We start from the raw sequence: 24,493 nt of genomic DNA on the forward strand, positions 1-24,493 counted from the left end.
AAGCCACTTCCACTTGGAAGAAATCTGAAAGATAAAAGGGTCTTTAAGCTCTGCTTGATTTATATTAAAAATATTTACTATCTGGCAACTGATGGCTCTGCTCGTCCACTAGCCCCACTAGAAGTGACCTTAATTCTCTGGAACAAATACTTCAGTCTTTCTGCTTACAGACATTTATTTAGCATTTATTTCTCCTTTCTCTGCTAAAGCCATCAGCAGCACCAACCGGGCTTTTAACCTGGTTGCCTTGCATCTACATTTGACAGCATTTTTAAGCCACGCTGGGACAGTTATTTGCTCTAATGGGACTGTTTGCTAGGAGCATCTCTCTCAGGAGGAAAAACACAACATCTAAGCGAGAATGGAGACGCAGCCAAGAAATCTAGAGATCACTCCGCCTTGGCTGCAGTATGATTGTATGGTCAATATATCGGATTAATCCACTTTAGTCATTGGTTCATGTCACGTGAAAAGGCACACCACTACGTATTGCCATCATATTTGCTTCCGTTAAAAAAAAAAACAAAACCAAAACAAACAAAAAAGATGGGGAAAAGCAGACTTAACATTATTAAAAACAAAGACCAGTCAAAAGAAAATCTCAAGTGGGGAGGACTTCCAGGGCGCGTCACCCCGTCTGCCAGGACCAGCAGACAACAGCATGCCCCGCAACCTCGCCACGTGCACGGGCGGTCCCTGGACCCTCACGAGTTTATGAGGTCTCCACGGGTCTTCATCCAGCCAAGTGAGCTTTGGAACGGCTTCAGGTTTCAGCGTAAATACATATGCGGGAATATGTTTAATCAGGCTTAGTGCAAATCCAATTTACTGTAATAACTTCCTTAAGTGCTTAGGAAGTTTTTGCAAAAATCCTCCTTAACTGGGTGTCACTCAGCGGGACAACTATCCCGCCGGTTCATGACATCGCCCTTCTCCTCGAGGGACAAACCAGTAAACTGAAGGAGGGAGGCGTTTCAGTGCATTTCCCCACGTGCATACCCACTCTGAACGCAGCAACTTACTCATTTTAATGATTGCCTAAGCTGGAATGACTTTACCTAATTCAAGCAAGGGATCAGCAGCAGCAGCCCTGTGAAACATTATCTTTAATAAACTTGTAATTTTTAGTCACAGGACAAAAAAAAATAGAAGCGATGCTGAAAAGAATAGAAATCTTCCTTTTCGCTTCGTTGTCCTTTGTTCACAGCTGAATGACATCCCTCCTCACATTTTATAACATCTTTATCTCCAGCAATAAAACAAATAGAATAAACAATTAAGATCCAGGGGCATATTCTGCAAATAACTTTTAAGAAAGCTCCCATTTAATATCGATAGGAACGTCGATCTTAAGAAATCAGATACATTACATACGCCTTGCTAGAGATTTTTAAAAATACAGTGTTTTATCTCAGCAATGCTGGCAAAAATCCCAAGTACAGCAGGGGAAACCGTAACTATAAAGGCTGAATAAACAGACACAGATTTAAATGGAAGGCAAATACGTTAAATTACTTCAGTTCTGCTGAACAAATATTTCCCCTTACAAAGCATCTCACACTTAAAAATTCCCATGCAGTAACACTTCTAAAGTAGGTAACCATGATTTTAGGAATTTCACGGTAACTAGAAATACAAATACTAGTGAAAGAAGACGGACTTTACTTATTGAATTCTCCATGTACGGAAGATTGAAAGCTTAAAAGGGATGGAGAAATCACTGGGTTGCAATAAGCACTGCTTTCATTTTATTCTAGCAAAATGTCATGTGGCATGAAAATACTAATATTTTCAGGAGACGCTTCAGCTTAGCCACAAAGTTTGGTATCTGAGTGATCTCTCCTGCGTAATTAAGTCTTTTGCTAAAGGATACGAACTCCTGTTCGAAATTAAGGGGGGACTGATCATCTGTGATTCATTTTTTTTCTTCAGCATATACGCAATCAAAATTGTTATAGAATATATAACAAAAGATTCCGATAAAAAAGTCATAAAACTGATAGCCTTCCCATGCCCCTCTGGATCTGAATTAAGGAAAGCTGCAACTGCAAGCTAATACTTGGGCATCGACATACATTCTTCCCTTTCCCCTTCGCCCTTCTAGCTACGTACGCAAGAGTACCGTAGTGTATACACTGCTTAGGCTTCTGGCCCGCAACCATCTCCGCAGAGGAGTAACGCAGAAGCAATGAGCGCCGACCTGTTCACGCGAGCTGAACCCTTCCTACAGTCTAACACTCACCTCGTATTTCCCTCAAGCAACCGTCGCCCTCTCAGCCTCCACCAACAAAGCGACCTTGACTCTGATAACCCGTTCTGTAAATATGGAAGGCTTTCTCCATTCTAAATCAATATTTCTGACTTATTTTGGAAAAAGAACCCAAAAAGGTTCAGACCTCCACAGGACACAATGAAGATATATATGGATCGGCTTCATGATAAAGAATCAATTCATAACGATCCAAGGGAGGCGGTAACAAAAAGCAATTTTACCCCTGGTTTTCAAAGAAGCCAACAAAAAGATGCATTGGATATAAAAATCTGTCTCACTACGCTTCTCTCCCCCCCCCCAGTTCAGCTATCTATTAACAATATTGCATGGTGAGCAATGTCAACCTTCATTTCATATTCCTAACAAACTCCTATGCAGTGATTTTCTGTCTTACGTCTAAAACATCTTTTCAAATTTTTTTTTGAAACAAGAAAAGGCATATTGCCGCGATTTTCCTGTATTGTTATCAAATCCCTCTGGGGGAAAAAAAAAAAGAAAGAAGTAGAATTAATCGGAATCTGTTAACATTTTAGCAAATTCATCTTGTGCTTTCACTTCTCTGCAGTAAATAACGACCCACAGCTTTCAGTAATACTTTTCTTGTTCAAATGCAAGTGAGACTGCAATTTAAAAATAAAAGAAAAGAGGGAAGAGGGAGAGAGACACCCAACTTCCTTTGCTGTAACTGCTTAATTCTGGTCACACCACCTCACATTGTAAAACTGTATGCTATAGTGCTAATTCCTCTATTAATTTCTGAGAGAAGTGATCTGTAACCCAGCATATACACATTTTGCCTCGCTTTACTAAATGGGGAGCACAGAAGTCAGATCAGTTTGTACTTGAAATGTGCTGAAAAGTCGATGGCACCATGCTAAATTAGGAACTGAGTTCTACTCTCTGGTATTCCCAGCGGTTCAAAAGAAAAGTCAGTTCTCTCATCTGTACTAATGTGTCTCTGGTTTTAGGAGAATCAGCATCTTCTGGGACACTTTGGGTTTTGTGTTTGTGCACGCTGAATTTACAAAAATAACTTCAGAGCTGTTCTTGAGAAAATCCTTCCACAAGAAGCTCAGCAATCCCTTTTGATTCCTACCAATTGGAAAATCACAGTATTCGAAGCAGTACTACTTTCAAGATCAATAAGTCACCATGTTCTAGGTAAACATCTTATTGCTAAAGTGACTGTTGTTGTTGTTCATTTGCTCTTTTGGATAATTGTCCTCTTAGTATTGTTTCTAGCCTAAAATCACAACCTAGTAATATTTCTCACTACAAACTGGTTTAGGTTTTAATTAAAAAGAATGCTTTTTAATCATGGTTACACCACTGTGTTTATGTCCTAGATAACAAAGCCATTATCACTGTTGTTTCTCGTCAGAACAGGGGCTGCATCTTGATGCACTGTGGTTCTTCAGCTCAGTTGTTCAGTGCTCTGAGAAACTGATTACTTGAAGGCATATTAAAACATATGTGGTCTAGATGAATTATGAATCTTGCTCATTTGTCACTCTCATGAGCAACTTCACTGTTTCAACATCTACATAAGAAAAAAACCTCATCTGCAATTTTATAGTTAACTGGAATGAATACAGAAGAGATTCATCTTTACTTCTTATGGGTTTCTGTAAAAATACAGTAAAATGATAACAGTGTGTATACTTGTTAATTATATGTAAGGTTAACTATCAGCTCATGTAGTTCAGCCTGCCCTAACCACTCCAGAACGTTTAAGAGGAAATTTAAACCTTGCCTTGCAGCTATTTTTTATGGCATCTTATTTCACAGCATTTTAAAAGCAGGTCAGAGTCTACTGATGACGAGTTGATCAACCTGCTCCACGCTGGACTGTTAAGAACAGCGAACAGAAACTAAAAACACAATGGGATTAGGAAAAAGCCACAAGCCCTGGCATTGACCGGCACTTTGTCAAAATTACGGCTCCTATTTCCAGCACGCCGGGAAGCCAGAGCCTTTGAAAAGGCATCGCACGACAGAGCAAACACGAGCTGGGCAGGACGTCGGTGCCGTTCTGTAAGCTGTGTTCGAGTGCCTGCAGAAGCTGTTTTACACTCGAACGTCTGGGACTCCCTGCACGGCTCCCAACGACCCACGCGACAGCAGAAGAAAAGGCAGCGAGTCCCAGATGTTGGGCAGCGGTCACGGGCCAGAGAGCTGGCAGATGACTGTCAGGCGGGAGGGAAAGTATCTCTTCAGTTTAGCAGAATGAGAGGGAGAACAGCTTTACATGGATAAGCACACAGACACGTCTCCTGTGCCTAAGCTTTCGCTGGGGATGATGTTATGACGCATGTCACACTGAAGTCTTTGTGAAAGCAAAGGTTACCGCTTCTCCATGAAAACTGCGGAACTGTTTTACAGACGCACTTATTTAGAGTGGAATATTTAAGTCAAGCGTGTAGCACCCGGTGCTACAGGCCAGCTCTCAGATCTAAAACCTTCAGGGAGACCACTGGACCACGAATCCTTTCCGCTCTAATCCCGCTACTGAAGGAAGAGAGAAGGAGGATAAATGCAGTAACCTTCATTTCCCATGCCCCGCTTTTTCTTCAGCTTTCAGTACTATGCTTGTGAACTGCTGCTGGAGTAAGGAGATACCAGTATTGCTTTGTCCCTGTCTGTCCCCGCACGGGTGCGTTCTGAACACAACTGACGGACCCAGATGGACAGCTTTATGTCAATCAATACCATATCACCGAAACCAATACAGAAGCGTGGCCTGGAAATTGCAGACATCTAAACACTTGGTTGCACTTTTCACGGCAGCTACAAACGAGGTAATAATGACCCCAACACTACTCCACCTATCTGCACTTACGTACAGAGATGAACACGGACTGTAACCTCAGATCTGAGCACCTTCAAGAACATTCTGGTTTGGGTTCAGTCCTTACATTGCGGTTACATAAATGATGTTTGTCATTTCTTTGAGCAAACGAGATCTACGACATTATATAATGATTTCTGTTGGACAGAAAACTTCGCTTCTTTTTATATGTATAGAAAAGCTATATCTAACCCGAAACAGACTGCAGCTACCTACATGAATGATCTCCAGAAGCGAGGTTATCCTAATAAGCATTTCATGAGCAGGTCAGAACAGGAATGGAAAGAAAGCACAAGCGAAAAGAGCCAAAACCCATACATTTTGTAAAAACTTTGTTCAATAAGAACGGCTCCAGATACCTCATAGCTGGCACCCTGAACAAGTCCCCATATTCAGTTCTTAAGATCTTTTAAAAAATTGTCTTAGTAAGGGCTTTTAGTGAAAGCAGGATGTATCAATATTCAACACCAGTGTGTATTTCATCCTCCGTGAGCAGTCACTTCACAAGAGATAACTGACAGTTTAAAGAGAAAGCTTTCAATAGCTTCATTTTTTCCCCAAATCCCTAAATAGATCACACAGCAAAATCCTGAACTGACAGTTCAGAGACGGTACAGAGACCATTTTTTCTTTTTTTTTTTTTACACTGATTTTTTAATACAACATTAAACTATGCAAACATTAAGTAGGGAATTTCAGAAGCATCAAACATCTTAGAAAGACAAGCCTCTAACTTCCAATGCATCCTAATTTGATACTACGTAGGAATCGGAGACAAAATTGGGAAGAAGCTGAAAAGGTAAAGCCTTGTGTCTCAATCGTTATTCCACAGAGTTTGCAGCAGTCAGGCAAAACACATTTGGCTTTATTTGCATCTCCAAGCATGAAAGATTAGGTGAAACTGATCTTGAAGATACAGGAATTACACCTTGAGAACGTATAAGCAAGAATCGAAGTGATTAAGGAAAAGAGATCTCTTTAACAAGGAGGCCTCAAAAGGATGGGCACGCATTGTTCTCTTTTGCAGTTGTTTCTTAGCAGGTCTGAATATTATATATATATGTACACACACACATATTTCTCGAGATCTGGTACTACCTTTCTATCGCTACACAATCTATGTCACTGCCCTCGCACAAGCATTCCTGCGTCTTTGTTGCTTTGTATCCAGCACCACCACGTAATTCACTCGCTTGCTGAAGCTGTGCTTGACACCACAGGGTACAAAATAGCACAGAAAACATTATCTGTGGAAGCAGGGAAGATTGCCTGACGCTGTGAATACCCCTATGAACAGTAAAATCAGCTTTGCCCTTTCAAAAGTTAGATCAGCTGCCTGATTGATTGCCCTCCCCCTCTTTTTGTGGTCTTTTAAGACTTCAAGAATTGGCCAGAAAATCAATATAACTCGTGTAGAAGCCCCTCCAAAGGAGAAAAAAGAAACCTGATTTAAGTTTGGGAAACTATTCACCAGCACCTGCTGGGTGCATCTTTGAAGCACCAGACAAAATGCAGGAAGCTTTGCTGAAAACACACTCATTAAATTTTTTTGGGCTAGAAAGGGAAGCACTAAGGTCATGTTCTGCAAATATCCTATATATGGAGACAGAACAAAGCCACTCAAGTGTTCTGACACTGCACTGTGACATATTTCAATCATTTACAGGAAGCCCTCGGCAAAGAATGTGAACAGGAAAGCTCTTCCTCATGAATAAGCTTGCCTTTTAGCCAAAACAGATCCCCAGCTGCCCCACGTAAATCCTGCAGATGAAGAGGAATTCTGTTTCTAAACTCCCTGAAAGTCAAACCACTCTCACGGTATACAAATCTCTACATAGAATATTTCCTTCCAAATACATATAATCAGCTGTGTTCCTCAGCTACGGTAAAGTAAGAGGATGCATATGGCAGTTCTGGGTTCCTCAGCGCTACAGAAATTCTTCAGAAAGTTTACTCATCCCTGATGCAGAAAAACAGCAATGTATACTTTAGTGACTGGCACAGCAATTTACAAAGTTACAAATCAGAAACAAAAATTAGCATGAGATTCAAAACAAGAGCTATTTACAGAGTGTGTAATCTGGGGACTTCACAGCCAAGAGATGTTATTCAGAAGTTTTGGAGGTGAAATAAAAGATGACACATTTACAAAACCAACAAAGCATTCCCACAGCAAATGTAGTCAGAAAAGATTGGCTTGGGGAAGAGTGGCTGGAAAGCTGCTCAGCAGAAAAAGACCTTGGGGTGCTGGGCGACAGCCGGCTGAACAGGAGCCAGCAGTGTGCCCAGGTGGTCAAGAAGGCCAATGGCATCCTGGCTTGTGTCAGGAATGGTGTGGCCAGCAGGGCCAGGGCAGTGATGGTCCCCCTGGACTCGGCACTGGTGAGGCCACACCTCAAGTACTGTGTTCAGCTTTGGGCCCCTCACTACAAGAAGGACACTGAGGGGCTGGAGCATGTCCAGAGAAGGGCAACGAGGCTGGTGAGGGGTCTGGAGAACAAGTCTGATGAGGAGTGGCTGAGGAAGCTGGAGTTGTTCAGTCTGGAGAAGAGGAGGCTGAGGGGAGACCTTATCGCTCTCCACAACTCCCTCAAAGCAGGTTGTAGTGAGGTGGGTGTTGGTCTCTTCTCCCAAGAAACTAGCGATAGGATGAGAAGCAATGGCCTCAAGTTGCGTCAGGGGAGGTTTAGATCGGATACTAGGAAAACTTCCTTCACCAAAGAAATTGTCAAGCACTGGACCAGGCTGCCCACGGCAGTGGTGGAGTCACCATCCCTGGAGGTGCTTAGAAGATGAGTAGATGTGGTGCGTAGGGACACGGTTTAGTGGTGGGCTTGGCAGTGTTAGGTTAACGGTTGGACACAATAACCCTAAAGGTCCCTTCCAATCTAAATGATTCTATGATTCCAAGATTACCTTTCTAATTGTTTGGTTACCAGGACCTTGCATCTTTACTGAAGCACGGTAATGCTGGACTAGATGACCGCTGGTCTAAGTGACTAGTATATTTGGTTTGGTTTGGTTATAAACTGTAACATGCATAAAATACAACATACATGTCCAAAACGTCACTTTATAAGGAATTATTAATCTTTCTATGCTTGCATGACAGAAATAAAAACGTAAATTATGTGCAGATATTGACGGAAATCGCTGAGAATCTCTCAGACTAATTAATGAGATATCTGCTAATCTTCTGTGTTGCTGAGGAGATGCATGGGGGTGGAAACCACCCTATCACACTCCAGGTGAAAGCCTGACCCCACGTACCTAAAAAACTGCATCGCAGATGTGCTTATCAACAAACCTGCTACCAGGTGCAAAGCCAACAAGACGGTTGTATTATAGAGGCGACGAACCTGAATCTGCATCCACAGAAACAGCCAACGTCTCTAACGTTTTTGGTCATGTCACCACGTATACTACCAACATATTTCTGTATCATTGGTAATGAAACATGGTCACGACCCAAATGTTCTATGCATTTCTCAAATAAAATGAAAAAATGTGTTCTTCCCTCTACAGAGCATCCAATCTAAATTTCTGTCATCATCGTTAGAGGTTTTTTATGCCTTGATAGGTTATAAACTGTTACAGATTAATTTTAAGTTAGAAGTGCATTGGAGAAGTCTAATATATCTAGCTCCTTCTAAATTGCTCTTTGTCAGATACGATGGCTTTCCACTGTCTCCTCCCACACACTTTCCATCTCTCCTGAAAATTGCCTCATCTTTGAATCATTACCGCTGTAATTACAACAAGAAAAATCAGTAGCAGAAGAAAAAAATCTCTGACACAAAGAGCATTATCACGCGACAAAAATATCCTGCAGTATCCAAAGATAACACAATGCTACATTATTAATGCTGCTACCGATTATTGACTTGATGATAAGGTAAAAATCTAAATCTTTACACTTTATACACGGTATTCCTTTCAGTCTACAAAAAATATAAACATGTCTAAAAGCTGGAAAGGGCATAGTCATCCCAAAACACTCGGGGCAAAAAATTTGTAGTAAACGTTTTTTTTTAGTAAAACCAGAGGTGGAATACTATCCACCCAGCGTTCAGCTGAGTGAGTCTTGGTACTTCAAAGGCAGAGGACCTGAAGCCTTTACCTACCGGGTGTAATCTTTGCTCTTTGTTTGGATGCTTCAGAGTGGCTCAATAGACACATTGACAACCCATTGTTCTGCAAATACGGAACACTCAGGTTAGTCTCCTTGGCTGGGTGAACGATCAATTCCACTTCTAAGAGCAGCATTAGATTCTTAAAGGGGATGACAGCGTAAATCTTAACACAGGGCATTATAAAATAAGGCACTTAGAAGGAATGCTTCCTTTTAAGCTCATTTAAAACCCGACTGGAAGAGAGTTCATACAGTTCAATGATTTTCTAGTCAGCTTTCTGCCCCATGGCGGGATGAATTACCTCTCTGCTATTCCTGACAGACGTTTGCCTAAATCGTTGTTAAAAGCTCCGTTGATGAGGATTCCATGGCTTCCTTAGACAACCTACTTCAGTTTCTCATTTACTGTTACAAGGTTTTTCCTATTACCTAACCCAAATCTCCGGTCCTTTAAGTTAAACTTCTCATCTTAGTCGCCCCGGACACAGAGTCTCCTCTCTTTTTCCTGCACATTTTTACATATCTGAAAATTTTAGGTTATTTCCCACCACGTCGGTGACAGGATTCTGGTTCTTTCCGATCTTTCTTCTTTATTCATGGCTCTGAAACCACAGCAGATCAGGTATAGGGTGAATATAGATTTCCAGATCCCTTATTACTAAGGAGCAGGTCCTACCACTTGATATTTTCAGTACAGAGGCTGAGGACTCGGTGGAGGAAAGAGAGCGGCAGATCCCCACCTCTGGAGTCCAATTCCGAAAAGCAGTACCAAGGCCAGGAAGCAGCGTTAGGTTTACGGCTGGGCTCAATGATCTTCAGAGTCTTTTCCAATTTAAATGATTCTAAGGAGAGCCTGCGGAGATGCAGACATCACCCCGCGTTTGTGTTTTGCCTGGCAGGTAGACGGTTGGAAGCTCAGCTTCCATGGCTGTCCAAGGGGGTACAGCTCGTTTGCATTGAAAAAAAAATAAAATAAAAGGAACAGAAAAGATAAGAAATATCCTGATCGTAATCTGCAGCAGAGAATCTGAATTATCAAATCGCCTTGACTACAGTCTTTGGCCACTTTCTGTCTGAAAGCCGGAGTGCTTAACCCACGTCTAATGGAGGATGTGAGCAGATAAGAGGAAGGCTTCGGGAATATGACAGGCAGCCACGAAGAAAGCCTCATTTATCGCCTTCTGGTGAGAGCTCACCTTACGAGATATGTTTGCAGACTTTTAAATTTTACTCATAAATATTTAGGATTAAATCCTGGTTTCACTGGTCGCACAGTGAGATTTTTACCAATGACTTAATAACAATCGTATTTCATGCTGCAGGGATATGAACTACAGATGGAATTACACTTTTAAAACCGTATTTTTGAGTGTTTCTTAAGCTCTCTGTATATATCACGCTGTCCTGACAGATGATATGGAGAACACCCTCCGCAGCAGTTTCAAACCAACAGTTTTAAACGTCCAAATATTATTTTCAGTGAAAGTAAGAGGTCTGTGTTATCACATCACGCATTAACAGCACTCAGATGATTCGAGGAAAAGCTAAAGCCTCCACTTCACAATCCTGGCATGACATTGGTTCAGGATTTAGCAACTGCTGCGTCTTAGCCTTTCGCTTTGTTATTAGTTTTCCAGTTTTTTTTTCCTCATCTAGATTACCCTCTATTATTTAGTTATAACTTCCTCCATAATTGCAATCAATGAATAGTAATCACTTAATAAACATATCCTGACAGGTCTATTTTTGCACTGGGAAAAGATTCATTTTCTTTATCATCACCCCAGTAAGTGATTTTTCTTCTTACCCAAAGTAGCAAAGTGAAATGTAGTGCCCGGTGCAGAGCTCTGCTCTGCTGCACTCCGCATTCGCGCAAGGCTGGACGCCGCTCCTTTCGTTTTTATATTATTGGGGTATAGATTTATCAAAGTCTGTGTAACCTGGAATTTGCATTCACTGATTTTTATACGCACTTCTGTTACTGCACATGGGTAAAAGCTGCTTTGCACAAACAGCTTGTGAACACCGAGCTAACAGCGGCCTTCTGGGAGACATGTCAGAGTGCTTTTCTTAAGAGGCAGGTAACACAGGCAGAAACAGCAGCTTTGTGAAATTTTTTGAGCTTAGACGCTCTACATCAAAATGTCAGAGTGTGCACTCTGTCAACTGTCTATAAAGGCCTAATTTGATATTAAATAGACTAAAATATCCTGAATGAACCTGGATATCTGCAGGTTGCTATAATGATTTCTTTTCCACTGCCATGTGAATATAGCATGTGAACCTGGTACAGATATACCACAAAAGAAAACATATTTTGGCTTGCATATAGAAACCTGGGGTTTTTTTCTCACAAATAGATCGATACATTCTAAGTGGGCTTGGCCTAAAGTCACTAGAATCAAAGCAAATTTTTCTACTGACTTCAAGAGGTTTCAGACTAGGTGTAGCAATAAATGGAAATTCAGGGTAAATAAACTCTCCTATGGGATTCACATTTCTCTGCTTGAAGTCCCTGAGGAGAAATTCTGAGGGGTCATGTGACGTAAGCCTGGCCATTCTTTGATCCTGGAGACCTAACATGGATATTCAGAAATCCAAACTATGCACAGGGAAGGGAGAGATTCAACCTCTGCTCGTAAGCTATTTTATTCTGGTCTGGCCTACCTTTGCCTTAGGACCAACGGACTGTGCAGTTTGCCAGGTACCTTCCAAACAGGACTAAAACAATGATTTTGGGTTAAAAAAATAAAATAATTTTTTTAACAAATTTCAAAATCAAGGTTTCAATGCATCAGGTTTGCATTGCTGAATATTATCTTCTTAGGTGGACAATCCTCTGTGAGTAATTCTAATTAAATGGTCTGTCAACCTTTCAGCTGAAAGCTAAACCATGAAGGGAGTACTCTAAATCAAAACGAGTTTCCGTAAAATTTAAGTACACTTTAGTTCTTCACACTAATGTTCAAAACATCTTGAGCAGCTCACCCTTGTTCCAAAGTACCAACTCACTCTAAGGACAAACCTCCAGTGGTAACTTCTAGCATTTTTTTGTACAAATACTGACAAAAATTAGTCTTCCCACCCTTATCCTCCAAAGTTTCTCCCTGTTTCAGCCCCAGGTAACACGAACGAGCGGGATGGAGTCGAGCTCTCCCTCTGAACTGAATTCCACTTCTGGCACCGTGCTTTGTGCTTTGGTAAACGGCCTCAGCATCGCGCCTCGTGACACGAACCCATGAAAACTCTTACTAATACAGGCCTGGACTATATCTCTGTCTGCGTACAACAGGCCACTTCTGACTGCAGAAATTTAAATCTACGGTAACTAGAAGGACAGACTTCAATGTTTTGCCCTAGTCTCATCTCTGCTGCAGGCAGACTCGCTATAAGTTTCAAGGAAATCTTTCTAATAAATACCAAACAAAAACATCTTATGCCTATTTTAATTACTCCAACAGTATCACCCCTTCTCACAGAATCACAGAATGTCAGGGGTTGGAAGGGACCTCTGTGGGTCACCCAGTCCAACCCCCTGCCCAAGCAGGGTCACCCAGGGCAGCTGCACAGCACTGCGTCCAGGTGGGTCTGGAATATCTCCAGAGAAGGAGACTCCACAGCCTCCCTGGGCAGCCTGGGCCAGGGCTCCGTCACCCTCAGAGGGAAGAAGTTCTTCCTCATGTTCAGCTGGAGCTTCCTCTGCTTCAGTTTGTGCCCGTTGCCCCTTGTCCCGTCGCTGGGCACCACTGAAAAGAGTCTGGCCCCATCCTCCTGACACCCACCCTACAGATATTTATAAGCATTTATAAGGTTCTCTGCAAAGAAGAACTGATTATATATACATCAATAATAGGGAAAATATTTATTTCACAGCTCTGAAAATCAGACTAAAAGTCTCACTTCAGCATTCACTAGTTCAGCTCATAATTCTCAGAATTCTTTTAAGGTCCCGGTATAAGGCATCTTTTTGTGTGCACAGTAATGAAGACTTTAAACACACTAATTACCTCTAAACATAAGCATATTACTAAAAGATTATAAAGCAAAACAAATTTTGTGCAAAGCAGCAACTTTCAGCATAAGCAATTATTACACAATTTAACGCAAAAAAATGAGCATAGTAGGCATTTTGCAAAGGTCTGGGAAATAATGAATATGAAAACAAAATGCCTGGATTAATCTAGCAGAGAGATATTGGTATGACGGAAGTCAGAAAGCAACTGTGAAAAAACACTCTGCCTCTGTGCTGGCGACAAAGTGTTCAGTCGTAAAAGCTTCAACTGAAATCATGTTAGCGTCGCGTGGTGGAAGCATGCAGCACCACAGCATCCAAGGATATGCCCCCCCAAAATGCCTCTTTTTAATTTTTTTCTCTCTCCAAATAAGAGTATACTTTTAGTTTCCAACTCGTGTGTGTGTCGGAAATGGTTTGTATATCCAGGGAGAAATCAGAGGGGAATGAAAAAAGAAAAAACAGCTTGAGGGATGCAGGAATCCCACCATACTTTTAAGTAAAGAAACAACAATTCATGCGTAATAGGACTGTCCCATTAAGGTCCCTGATAGCCATGAAAATGTCAATTGACCTACTCCTTTTGTTTGTTAAATATACCACCACAAGTTAATTAAAACCATCCGACCTTGGATTTGGACTCACCAGGTTTCTTTTCAGGTATACCTCACAGTCCTCCAAAAATTCTCTGGAGGAAAATCCGCTCGCCTGAACCTCGCATTGTCTCAGCAGCTGCACACTCTTGGTCCGGATAATTTTGCTCAGATGTCTCAGCAGAGATGCGCTCAGAATTTCCCATTTTTGAATAAAGCACGGGGAAAACAACAATTTTTTCCCTTTGTTTTCAGTAACTATGAAACTTAGCCGGGGCTGCCCACACGCAAACACCGCGCCTGCCGTCCCGGCGCAAGACGGGAGGACGCCGGGGAGCGACGTCTGTCACCCCGGGAACACTCCTCCCTCCCTCCGCAGCCGGACCCCTGCGCTGTGGGGTGACGGCGGTGATGTGTTTCGGGCGCGGGGTGCGACAGCAGGAGAGCATGGACGCATCAGGCCAGGAAATTAAAGAAGATGCCATTCGCACAAAGGAATGTTTTGTTAAGTTTGAAAATCTTGGCTCGGACAGTACTGTGATGGACCATTTGTTGCATCTTTACTTACTAACGTTCGTTTGCTGTGGAATTTGCTGGTGGTTTTTTTCTTTCCTCTACAAATCAGTTTGTTGCTGATTTTAAATGATTCCAAGAGCTCATCCGCATTTCACCCAACGCATTTTGAGTCAGAGACAATATCTGCAAGCGCCAGGGTCCTTAAGGGAACAGCCTATTACAGCACACAACAGTAACTATGTTTCTACGATTTATGAAAAGAAAGCAATATGTGCCTGTTTCGGTGCCTGTCGTTTGCCTACCAATGGTGCAGTGCTCCCCATTCCAGCCCTCTCTGCATTCACATTTCCCATCTTTACAAGTTCCGTGCTCCGTGCAACGGGGATGACACACGCGCTGGTCACACGCCTCGCCTGTCCACCCTTCTTCGCAGCGACACGCTCCGCCGATGCACACCCCGTGCGTGCCGCAGTCGACGGAGCACACTTCTAGGAGGAGAAAAGAAGAGAGGTTACAGCCGGCTTACGTCAGCGGCGACGGGGCAGAAGCCTGCCATGAACCGTGAACCGCATGAAGTTCAACAAGGCCAAGTGCAAGGTCTTGCACGTGGGTTGAGGTAATCCCAAACACAAGTACAGGCTGGGTGAAGAGTGGCACTGAGGAGAAGGACTTGGGGGCACTGGTGGACGAGAAGCTCAACATGAGCTCTGGAGCCCCCAACATAGGAAGGACAGGGAGGTGTTGGAGCGGGGCCAGAGGAGGCCACGAAGATGATCTGAGGGCTGGAGCACCTCTCCTACGAGGACAGGCTGAGGGAGCTGGGGCTGTTCAGCCTGGAGAAGAGAAGGCACCGGGGTGACCTTAGAGCAGCTGCCAGTACCTGAAGGGGCCTACAGGAAGGATGGAGAGGGGCTTTTCACAAGGGTGTGTAGTGATAGGACAAGGGGGAATGGCTCTAAACTAAAAGAGGGCAGATTTAGATTAGGAATTAGGAAGAAATTCTTCACCATGAGGGTGGTGAAACACTGGCCCAGGCTGCCCAGAGAAGCTGTGGCTGCCCCCTCCCTGGCAGTGCTCAAGGCCAGGTTGGATGGAGCTCTGAGCACCCTGGGCTGGTGGAAGATGTCCCTGCTCATGGCAGGGGGTTTGGAACCAGATGATCGTTAAGGTCCCTTCCAACCCAAACCATTCTATGATTCTATGATTCTATGACGGGAACCGCAGGAGGACAGATATTCCTCTGCTGAAAACTATTCGTTGCCAAAGCTGGCCTGGTCATATTCTGATCGAAACTGGCATTTAACTTTTGCTTAAAAACAAGCTGGATTACATCAAAAAGTCATTTTCAAAAAAATAAAAGTCTGCTAACGTGCACTGGACAGACTGCTGCAGAGCTGGACACAATCAAGCTTCAGAGGTAGCCTCCTCGAAGCCTGTCAGCAGTGAAGAAGAGGAGCACGCAGCTCTGTTTCACACCAACCCAGACCTCCAGAGATTTTGATATGGACATGGATTTGCTAAGAATGAGTCTGAAAATCACTAACAACTCATTCATCAGGGAATGGTGACAATTTGGGGTCACTTAGTGACGGGTGTCTTTCAAGGGAGGGATTTTGGAATCCTATTACTAACATGGCCAGTTATCTGGTGTCTCATTCCAAAAACTCTTCTCCTGCTTTCTGCCAGCTGAAGTCGTAGCAAAGCAGCGAGGTCTTCTGCCTTGCGCATCACCAAAGAAACTGACGGGGAAACTCTCATTCATGAATTTTTCTGGCTGCTGATGCGTGAAGCGGAAAAACCACATCTTGATATTCATTGCACTGGTGGGGTGTTCTAAGTCATTAATCTTCAGAAATCACTCGAATAAGTGTGAAACTGTAAATATTATTTTGAGAGCCTTGCTTATGGCCTACAGCTCCATCTCAAGGTTCAGTTTACAACATAAACGCAAAAATCCCGGTATTTTTTCCCCACAAACAGAACATTTGCTGTCTTGTCAAAACTGTTTTTTTCTCTTTAGCTCCTTCTGTTAGAATAATCCAGCTTTACAACTCTAGCTTTGGAGATGATGAAATGTTTCAGCCTACACTTCTACGCACGCTTTTTAGTGTCTCTTGCTCTGCAAGTATTTTTTTTAAATATTCCATGTACATTTGAAAAGGGAAAAATACCCTGCATTTGAAAAGAGATTTTTCTGTTTCGTGATGTTTTCATAAATGAGTAGCACTTTGACGCGCAGCAAAGCAAACCCCAAAAACGTGCTTAATTGTAGTGTTTTCCATTCCTCGGATGTTATAAACACTTTTCTAAATTACAGAAGTTTTCATTTACAATTGGGAAACCGGTGTGAAGCACTTGCCCAACTTTTGCAGTACAAAGAAGGGTCAGCAGTGTAACGAAATACAAACTCCTAACCTCGCTCGCCCCGCTGACAGTCCCAAATTAAGAATGTCACAAAAAAACAGTATCTAAGACACATACACACTTCTTCCCAACCTAACTAAACCGGACTGAACTTGTTCCGATGACAGCTTTGTAACTGGCATTTCAAACCTGCCATAGCTATTAACATTTTAACAAAATAGGAACATTACGGTCAAATCAGGAAAAAACGTTGCTCTTACCAACGGAGCAGTCGGGACCCATCCAGTTGGGATCACAGCTACAAAGGCCCGTGTCAGACAGGTAGGTACCGTGCCCACTACACTGGTCCGGACACTGGGCTCTGGGAAGCTCACAATTTATTCCACCCCAGCCCGGGCTGCAGAGACATTCTCCATTCACACAGACTCCATGGTTGGAGCAGGTTGGATCTAAGCAATCAACTACAGAAGACGACAAAAACAACGTAGAGAAAGGTCAATTCACATGGTGTGATGTCTGGAAAACTTGGAGATATGTGCTCTGAAAAGTGTGTATCGCTGTGAAAAATAAAGCAAATCGATGTAGTTCTTCAAGTCCTATCAACACCCGGTCTGAGAATGGGAAAGTCGGAAGTAATTTGTGTTTCGCATGAGCTGCAAATAAAACAGGGTGTGACTGAACAACGCAAGCTTACTGCAGGAATACCGTAGCGATGAAGCAGAAGGACCTAAAAATAATACTTGAACATATATAAGAGTTCCGCACTTAAGCCTTCACCTGGGGATGTTTCTTCTGAAATATGCTCAAGTTCCAACGACTCATGTACTGTAATTAAATAACAAAATAGAAAAATAACTGAATAAATAGCACTTTTAAAGGGAGATTTTTCTTTGGAGTATCTTCATCAGCACTGCTATTATTACTATTGAAATGTTAGAGCACTGCCAGAATAACGTTATGACACCCCCTTTAAGCACTGAGAAGTCAAAATAACTGTGGCTTTTGGCTTCAGTTAGACTCCTAAATTATTCAGGCACTTCTGAACATTTGATTCGTGGTCCATTAGTAGCTGAGTTGTGAAACAGAGTCCTAGTTACTTCAACCCGTATTCTAACCAGCAGATAATTCCTCTTAAAGAACTAAAGAGAACCACATCTAGATACGGATTTCATCTTTTCTCAATCCAGAAATAACAGAATAAGAAAGTGAAAACAGTTATGATGGAAAATCATCCAACGAAATTTCAGTTGCTACTTCAGTTCTGACAAATAAAAGGAATGTTATGAGCCGTCTTTCAAATAAGCTCTATCAGTAACATTACGGTTTTGCAAATTTTTATCATGTATCGTGACTTTGTATAAGTATACTATGGTCTACCGCAAACACCAGCATAGAGGCTTTACCAACTGCCTTTCGCTGTGGAATTGAGGGCCAAGGTCAAATTCATGTCCTAAATAAAATGAATTCATCTCGTGACTGGTGTATATTAGCTCCCAACAGAAGGACCAAGAATGATTGGCACTCTCTCTCGCAGCTCTAGGAAGATCTGAGTTTATAATGAAAGCGATTTATCTCTCATCTTCTCCAAATTGATCCTTCTAAATTAAGGCAGAGACATTTTCACTCCACCTTATGTGAACAATACTTGATCTTTCAAATCTCGACTCTTCTATAAACATAGAGTCTTGTCAAATTACTTTATGTAGCTGCAGAACATTTAAAGTCAGTACACAGATTAGATACAACCCAGAGGATCGAGGCAGGCACATTTAGAGATGCAATAACCTGAGTTACCAGAATAGTTTTGATGTTAATTCAGATTTCAGTAGTACAGGAATTACTATAAAATTTCTTAGAAGATTTTCATTTTAATGATGACACTGGCTCTAGTTTTTTTCTTTTTATTTTTTTAAGATTTAATACATAGTTAATTGCACATGAAAATATTATAATGCGATTTTGTAAACCAAGATTGTTTTGTGGTTCAGCTCAGATAAGATTTGATAAATTCATAAATTGTTTTAAAATTATCCAGAATGCTTGTTCTGTACTGCTATTCCTTCTTTGTGCTTAACACAGTCAGAAACTGTCCAAAGTTTAGAATATGTCTTTCATACTATTTCTGTTGAACCCAACACAGAGGCAGAGCAGTGATAGAACATCTGATCGAATAAAGACATAAAAAATAAAAAGACTTAGGTCAATTTACTTTTAGGATGAAAGTTCCTTTGTTTCCCCTAATTTTAGTCTATTGTATTTTTTTAGATGATGATATTTTAATAGAAAATTTAAAAGCATACTATGTGTATAACATTGTATGTGGCAGGACAGCTAGCTTCAGGAGATATTGATGAGTCCTAACGTACTCTCCACGTCAGAAACGTATCATCTTCCTTCTCAAGTGAAAGTACTAGCGAAAGCAATGTGACGCATATGAAAACCACCATCTTCAGCTACACAAATTAACTGTCTTTCCTCTATGCTGACATACAGTATTCATGCAGCTGAGACTTAATTCCACAGAATAAGCCTATCAATAGCCATAAACCCCCAATCTCTCTTTGTTTCATAGAATAACACACTAACCAACTCTGCCTTTGTTCTAGACAAATATACTTTATCGCTGTTTTATTCTATCATATGGCTAAGCAACAGCTTTAAAAGTTTAAATTTAAAGAGAGTTTTTACTTTGAGCTCAAATCTTGTTCTATTTTAATACACGCCCTTAGAGTTATCATCTCAGGCCTGATCCTCAGCTGCTAAAATTAGCATAACATCATTACCTGCAACAGAACTACACTGACTTACGCTGCAAAGGCTCTGGCCCTGAGTCTTTAGAAGAGTTTACAATGGTGTTTAATAAGGATGTATAAATGGAGCTTCTCTGGTGTTTAAACAAAGGAGAACGCGCCTTAGCAAGTAAGTACATTAGAGTTGGAACTCATAGCCCCTTGGCAGCTCACATCATTATACCTCATTTAGTATTGGGCCCTCTGTGGATTTGACAAAAAAGGTACTGAAAACAATTTATATCCCAAAGGACAAAAAAGGAGGTCAAGGAGTTTTCTGAACAATATGTACTGCAAAACCCCCAAAGAGCCATGAATTACGCTTACAAAGTTAAATGTCATTGAAAAATGACTCGACCATGAAACTGCCAAGAAACCCACCCTTAACTTAATCTAATTCAGCAATTTCACTTGTCTCCTCCAAACTAGATTGAATGAAACCTGACAAATATGCCACTTCATCTTCTGTGCAAATTCGGTAACACAACAACAGTGTTTATGCTGCAAAAATCGTGCATGGGAAATATTGATTTTGGTGCCGCCTTCATTTCAGGTAAATTGTTTGAACAATGTGACGATGACGAATATCAGAAATAAAAAGCTAACGGGAAGAAAAAAAATGCTGACCCACTTGTTCTCATTCAATAACCTAGCTGGAAAATGGCAAATTAATCAACCTCCGCCATTCCTTTTGGAAGCTCAAATCAATAGCGGAGATTTCATACATTATATGTAAATAGAGATATCTTTATTTGTAATATTCTACCATTAGAATGGTAGAATATTAATTCATGCAAAAACTTTAAATAAGATCAGATGATTACCTGCAACTGGAGAGACACCACTTCATATTACACTCTTTTTCCCATAGCTCTTGAATTAATGTGAGAAATATGTATAGACGAAATGGAACCTCAGAGTAGAAACATGATGTTTGTTTTTTCTTTGTTTATAAATTAATTTATTGACTTATCAATCACCCAATGATGTATGCAGAAGGTTATTTTGACCTTTCTTGTCATGTTATTGGCCCCTTCCAAGTTTGCAGTCAATAACTCCTGCCTCTGTAATCCGTTTATCTTTTTAAGGAAAAGCTTACCCTTTCAAGCACACTGTTGATTACACAATGTATATCCTTTCACCTCGTGTAGTAATTCATCTCCCCCAAAACTTTGTTGACTGACAATATTTTGTAGCGTTTCCAACTTTGGTGTTAACAACACCTTCGCAAAAGGATAGGCACTAGGCTTGTTCTACAATCTTCTCCGGAGCTGGCGATGCATTTGTTTCACCCATTTCCAGCATTCGCCTTAGGAGAAGCTGAATTAAGCACTACAAGAGCCTATTTCTCTTACAGGAGCGACAGGGGATTCAGGATGTGTAGCTCAGATCACAGAATCACAGAATGTCAGGGGCTGGAAGGGACCTCTGTGGGTCACCCAGTCCAAAGCCCCTGCCGAAGCAGGGTCACCCAGAGCAGGCTGCACAGCACCGCGGCCAGGCGGGTCTGGAATATCTCCAGAGGAGGAGACTCCACAGCCTTTCTAGACTACTGAAAGTAGAGCGAGAATTCTGTGCAAGTAGCTGGAAATTACAATTAAGATGAGGGAGGAACTGCTTACAAGGTAAAATTTACAGAATCAAATGAAAGAAAGACCATTTTAGGCCATCTACCATAGCCTCTCCAACAACACGAGGATTTATACAACAACACAAAACATGACAAAATGTATATAACTTAATTATAGTAAGCAAACAATTGCAGTTAGTACAAGAGAGCTTCGGCATTCCTTGGGAATGGACTGGATGTTGTAGAGCATGCTAAGGACAGTCTTGTCCGTCTTTGATTTTGATGAGAATGCTGTAGAAGGGCATTTCAGATAATTTCTGAATATTTCCTATAATCATCCACTCTGGGTGAACTGAGAACTATCAATTCTAGCAGACAAAAAGGACATTACAGAATATTCTGGACAGAGCTTAAAATGATATTCATCTAAAAGAACGGAAAAACTCTACTGATACCAACTTGAGTTCTGGATCAGAGCTTTAATAACCAGTGCTGTGAAGCTTTCCTGGAAGGAGATGACAGGAAGGAACTGAACAAACAGTTGCAGTGTTGGCAGTCCCACTAGTGAGGATCCTTGCTTTTTTTTCCTTTTAGCAAAAGTAGTTCACTCAGACTAACGCAAGATCTTGTCCTAAAGGCAGTGACTGCAGTCTACACCCAAAGAATAAAACCCTTCATGATTTAGGTTCCTGCACTTTTCTTCCCTTTTCTTCCATTTCTTTTCTGATGGGAGAAAGAGATTCTAGGCTACGATAAAAATCGATACACGTGGTGGACAGCTCTGCGTCCCACTCGGAAACTCCATAGAGACTCCTCAGTCCTAAAACCATGCAGCTCCATTCCTATCACTTTAGTCCTCAAACTGCTCCTCCTTACGTAGAGGATTAATAAGCTCTGAAATGTCGTAATAAAGTAGCTCAAACTACTCCTGCTCTGAGGATGTGCCGAGGTATGCTGAACTCTCTATTTAGCTATCGTCTGGGGAGCTGAATTCCCTTTAAAAACTGTACTAATATATTTTAAAAAGAAAAGCAGTCCGATTTATGTTGCGCATTCTAACAGAAAACACTGTGAATAAAACCAATATCGAGCTTAATCTGTGACCACGTTGTGCAGGGTTACTTTGCTAAATTTGCTCATTCTACGTACACAAGGAATTGGACACTTTCAACATGAAGAGCTTTTCTGCATTGAAAGGACAGTTATCGTTTGTGTGCGCCATCTACCCTGCTTTAATCCCACATGATTGCAGCTAACAGGAGTAATTTGCCCTACGTGAAGTCTGTAAGTAACATGGATACCCAAGTCTTTCAAATTTGTTTCATCAGCTTCGGTCTTAATAGTGACTGATAAGTTTGCTTTGTGTGGAGCTGCAGCTATACAATTTTGTCTACCGCTGCTCCTTTTTCCTCTGCATTTCACGTCTAAATTGGTCAATAAATATAATCCATAAGAAAAGATTTACCTTCACTCCTCAACAAAGGAATTATTCAGGTTTACTTGTGGCAGACATTCTTACTGCTGCAAAACAATGTATACAGAAGGCCAGAAGTTTTGTCCGAACTTTGACAGATTGGTACAATCGTGATGGGCTACATTTTTACCCCTCCTTTACGATAATTCGCTACAGTAGTTTGACATTTAGATTTTTATTCTGTTCTTTCCTTTTTTCTACCCATTGAATAACTCCAAACCCCAGACAACAAACTCTCAGCATAGCAGGAATAGGTCCTACCTTCTTCGCAGTTTTCTCCTTTATAGCCAACAGTACAGACACAGTTCCCTTCGATGCAGGAACCGTGACCTCCACACGAGGGATCAATACACTGGCTGACGGGTACATCACATTCCGGACCTTTCCAGCCACTGTAGCATAAGCAGGTGCCTTTAGAATATTGACCATTGCCACTGCACAGAACCGGGCAGGCAGCTGGAAAATTGAACGCAAGAAAAACAGCGTACAGGGTCATACACGTACTCATGTAAAAGTGCACTAAAAATCCACTACCAGATACTTATATTCAAATATGTTAATTTACTGGGCAAAAAAAAAATCTGAGAAAATTTGTAGTTCAGCTCTTCATTTCCCAAAGAAATCATCTGATTACTATCTAATAAAGCACGCATATTGGGCACTCTGAGAATACAACTACTACTCTTTATAGACTATTGATGATGTTTGGGATAAGTACTGCAGTAATGTGAACAGACTCGAGTCTGACATTACCCTGCTTTGTTCCATTCGGTAACATGCAATTTTCACAGACAGCAGAACACAAAACAGTCAGTCCCCAGAACATTTTATAGACAGCATCTTTCTTCTTCCATAACACTTTTTTTAACATAATGTCCCCAAAATTTTTTAGACCCTTTGACTTGCTTTTTTCAGGTGTACAAACCTTGAACACAGGAATAAGACAAGCTTTCATCTACAACCAATGCACCTTGCCACCAATATCCCTGCTGAACCTCGCTTTCCCAAATCCCAGAATGACTGCTTTTACCCTGTGTGTTCTGTCAGGAGAGCATCATTAACCCTTCTCCCTCCCTCTTGTATGATTAAGGGGAGAAGACACATTCTGAGCAAATATTCAGTTATGCAAATGAAGTGAAGCTTATGAACAGTGCAGGTAGTCAGCAGGTCTTGGATGCCAGGAATCACACGTAGTACATATGCAGAGCAATGGAAAGAAACAAGTGGTTTATTAAAAGCCGGTTGCGCGTAAATGTTACGCTAAGGCATATTTGCGCTCCTGTATGCCCCTGTCTCCCACATGAACACGGCAATATGTGAACTTACACGCCTGCCAAAGACTGAATGTGTGGTCACCAGCCAGAGGAATGGAAAAAATAGCAGAAGAAGAACAGAAGATGGGAGTAATGAAGTGAATCTTTGAGCAAAGGTACACTTTTGCGCTCTTCTCCCTGATGCAGTTTGATAAAGACAGAAAAGTATTTCCCTGTCTTTTCACCCTTTAAAGTAATTAGAAACTAATAGCTAGTTTTACAGTACCAAAAACATACTCAAAAGCTACTATTAATCATTAAAAGGTCCTAATGTCTTTTTGCTTCTATTATCCCTTTAACCTGAATGATCAAGAGGAACTCAAGTAATTGATTTCCTACAAAGAAACGTGTAATTGTCCAGTTATACAACTTCTCCACTGTTTGGTCCTGTAACCCTTATTAATCCTAGCTGTCCCAATCTTTTGATCTGCTGCAAAAACACATTTCAGGACAGACTCCTTCAAGAACTTTATTATTTGAAATGGGAAAAAACTGATCAGAAAAAAATTTACTCAGATTTATAACCTGAGATGTTAGCTAAAATTTAGTGCTGAGAATTATGTCAATTAAGACGGCAGGTTGATGGGCCATATCACACGTATAATCTTTT

The 24,493-nt window shown here is 41.4% G+C and overlaps 1 protein-coding gene across 16 annotated transcripts in view; it reads right to left on the bottom strand.

The window, feature by feature from the left end:
* TENM2 (teneurin transmembrane protein 2) overlaps window positions 1-24,493 on the bottom strand; it is a 1,253,534-nt gene that overhangs the window by 68,122 nt on the left and 1,160,919 nt on the right. For 13 of the 16 annotated variants that reach the window (XM_075442184.1, XM_075442183.1, XM_075442198.1 and 10 more), the window contains 3 exons: window positions 22,832-23,026; window positions 16,998-17,198; window positions 14,649-14,861 (listed from right to left, as the gene is read on the bottom strand). In XM_075442184.1, coding sequence (XP_075298299.1) covers window positions 14,649-14,861; window positions 16,998-17,198; window positions 22,832-23,026 — 609 coding nt within the window. The remainder of the gene's footprint in view (window positions 1-14,648; window positions 14,862-16,997; window positions 17,199-22,831; window positions 23,027-24,493) is intronic. The other 3 variants (XM_075442194.1, XM_075442193.1, XM_075442190.1) reach the window with 1 other exon arrangement.

Source organism: Opisthocomus hoazin, chromosome 23 (genome assembly GCF_030867145.1).
Source record: "Opisthocomus hoazin isolate bOpiHoa1 chromosome 23, bOpiHoa1.hap1, whole genome shotgun sequence".
In the NCBI taxonomy this organism is placed as follows: Eukaryota; Metazoa; Chordata; class Aves; order Opisthocomiformes; family Opisthocomidae; genus Opisthocomus; species Opisthocomus hoazin.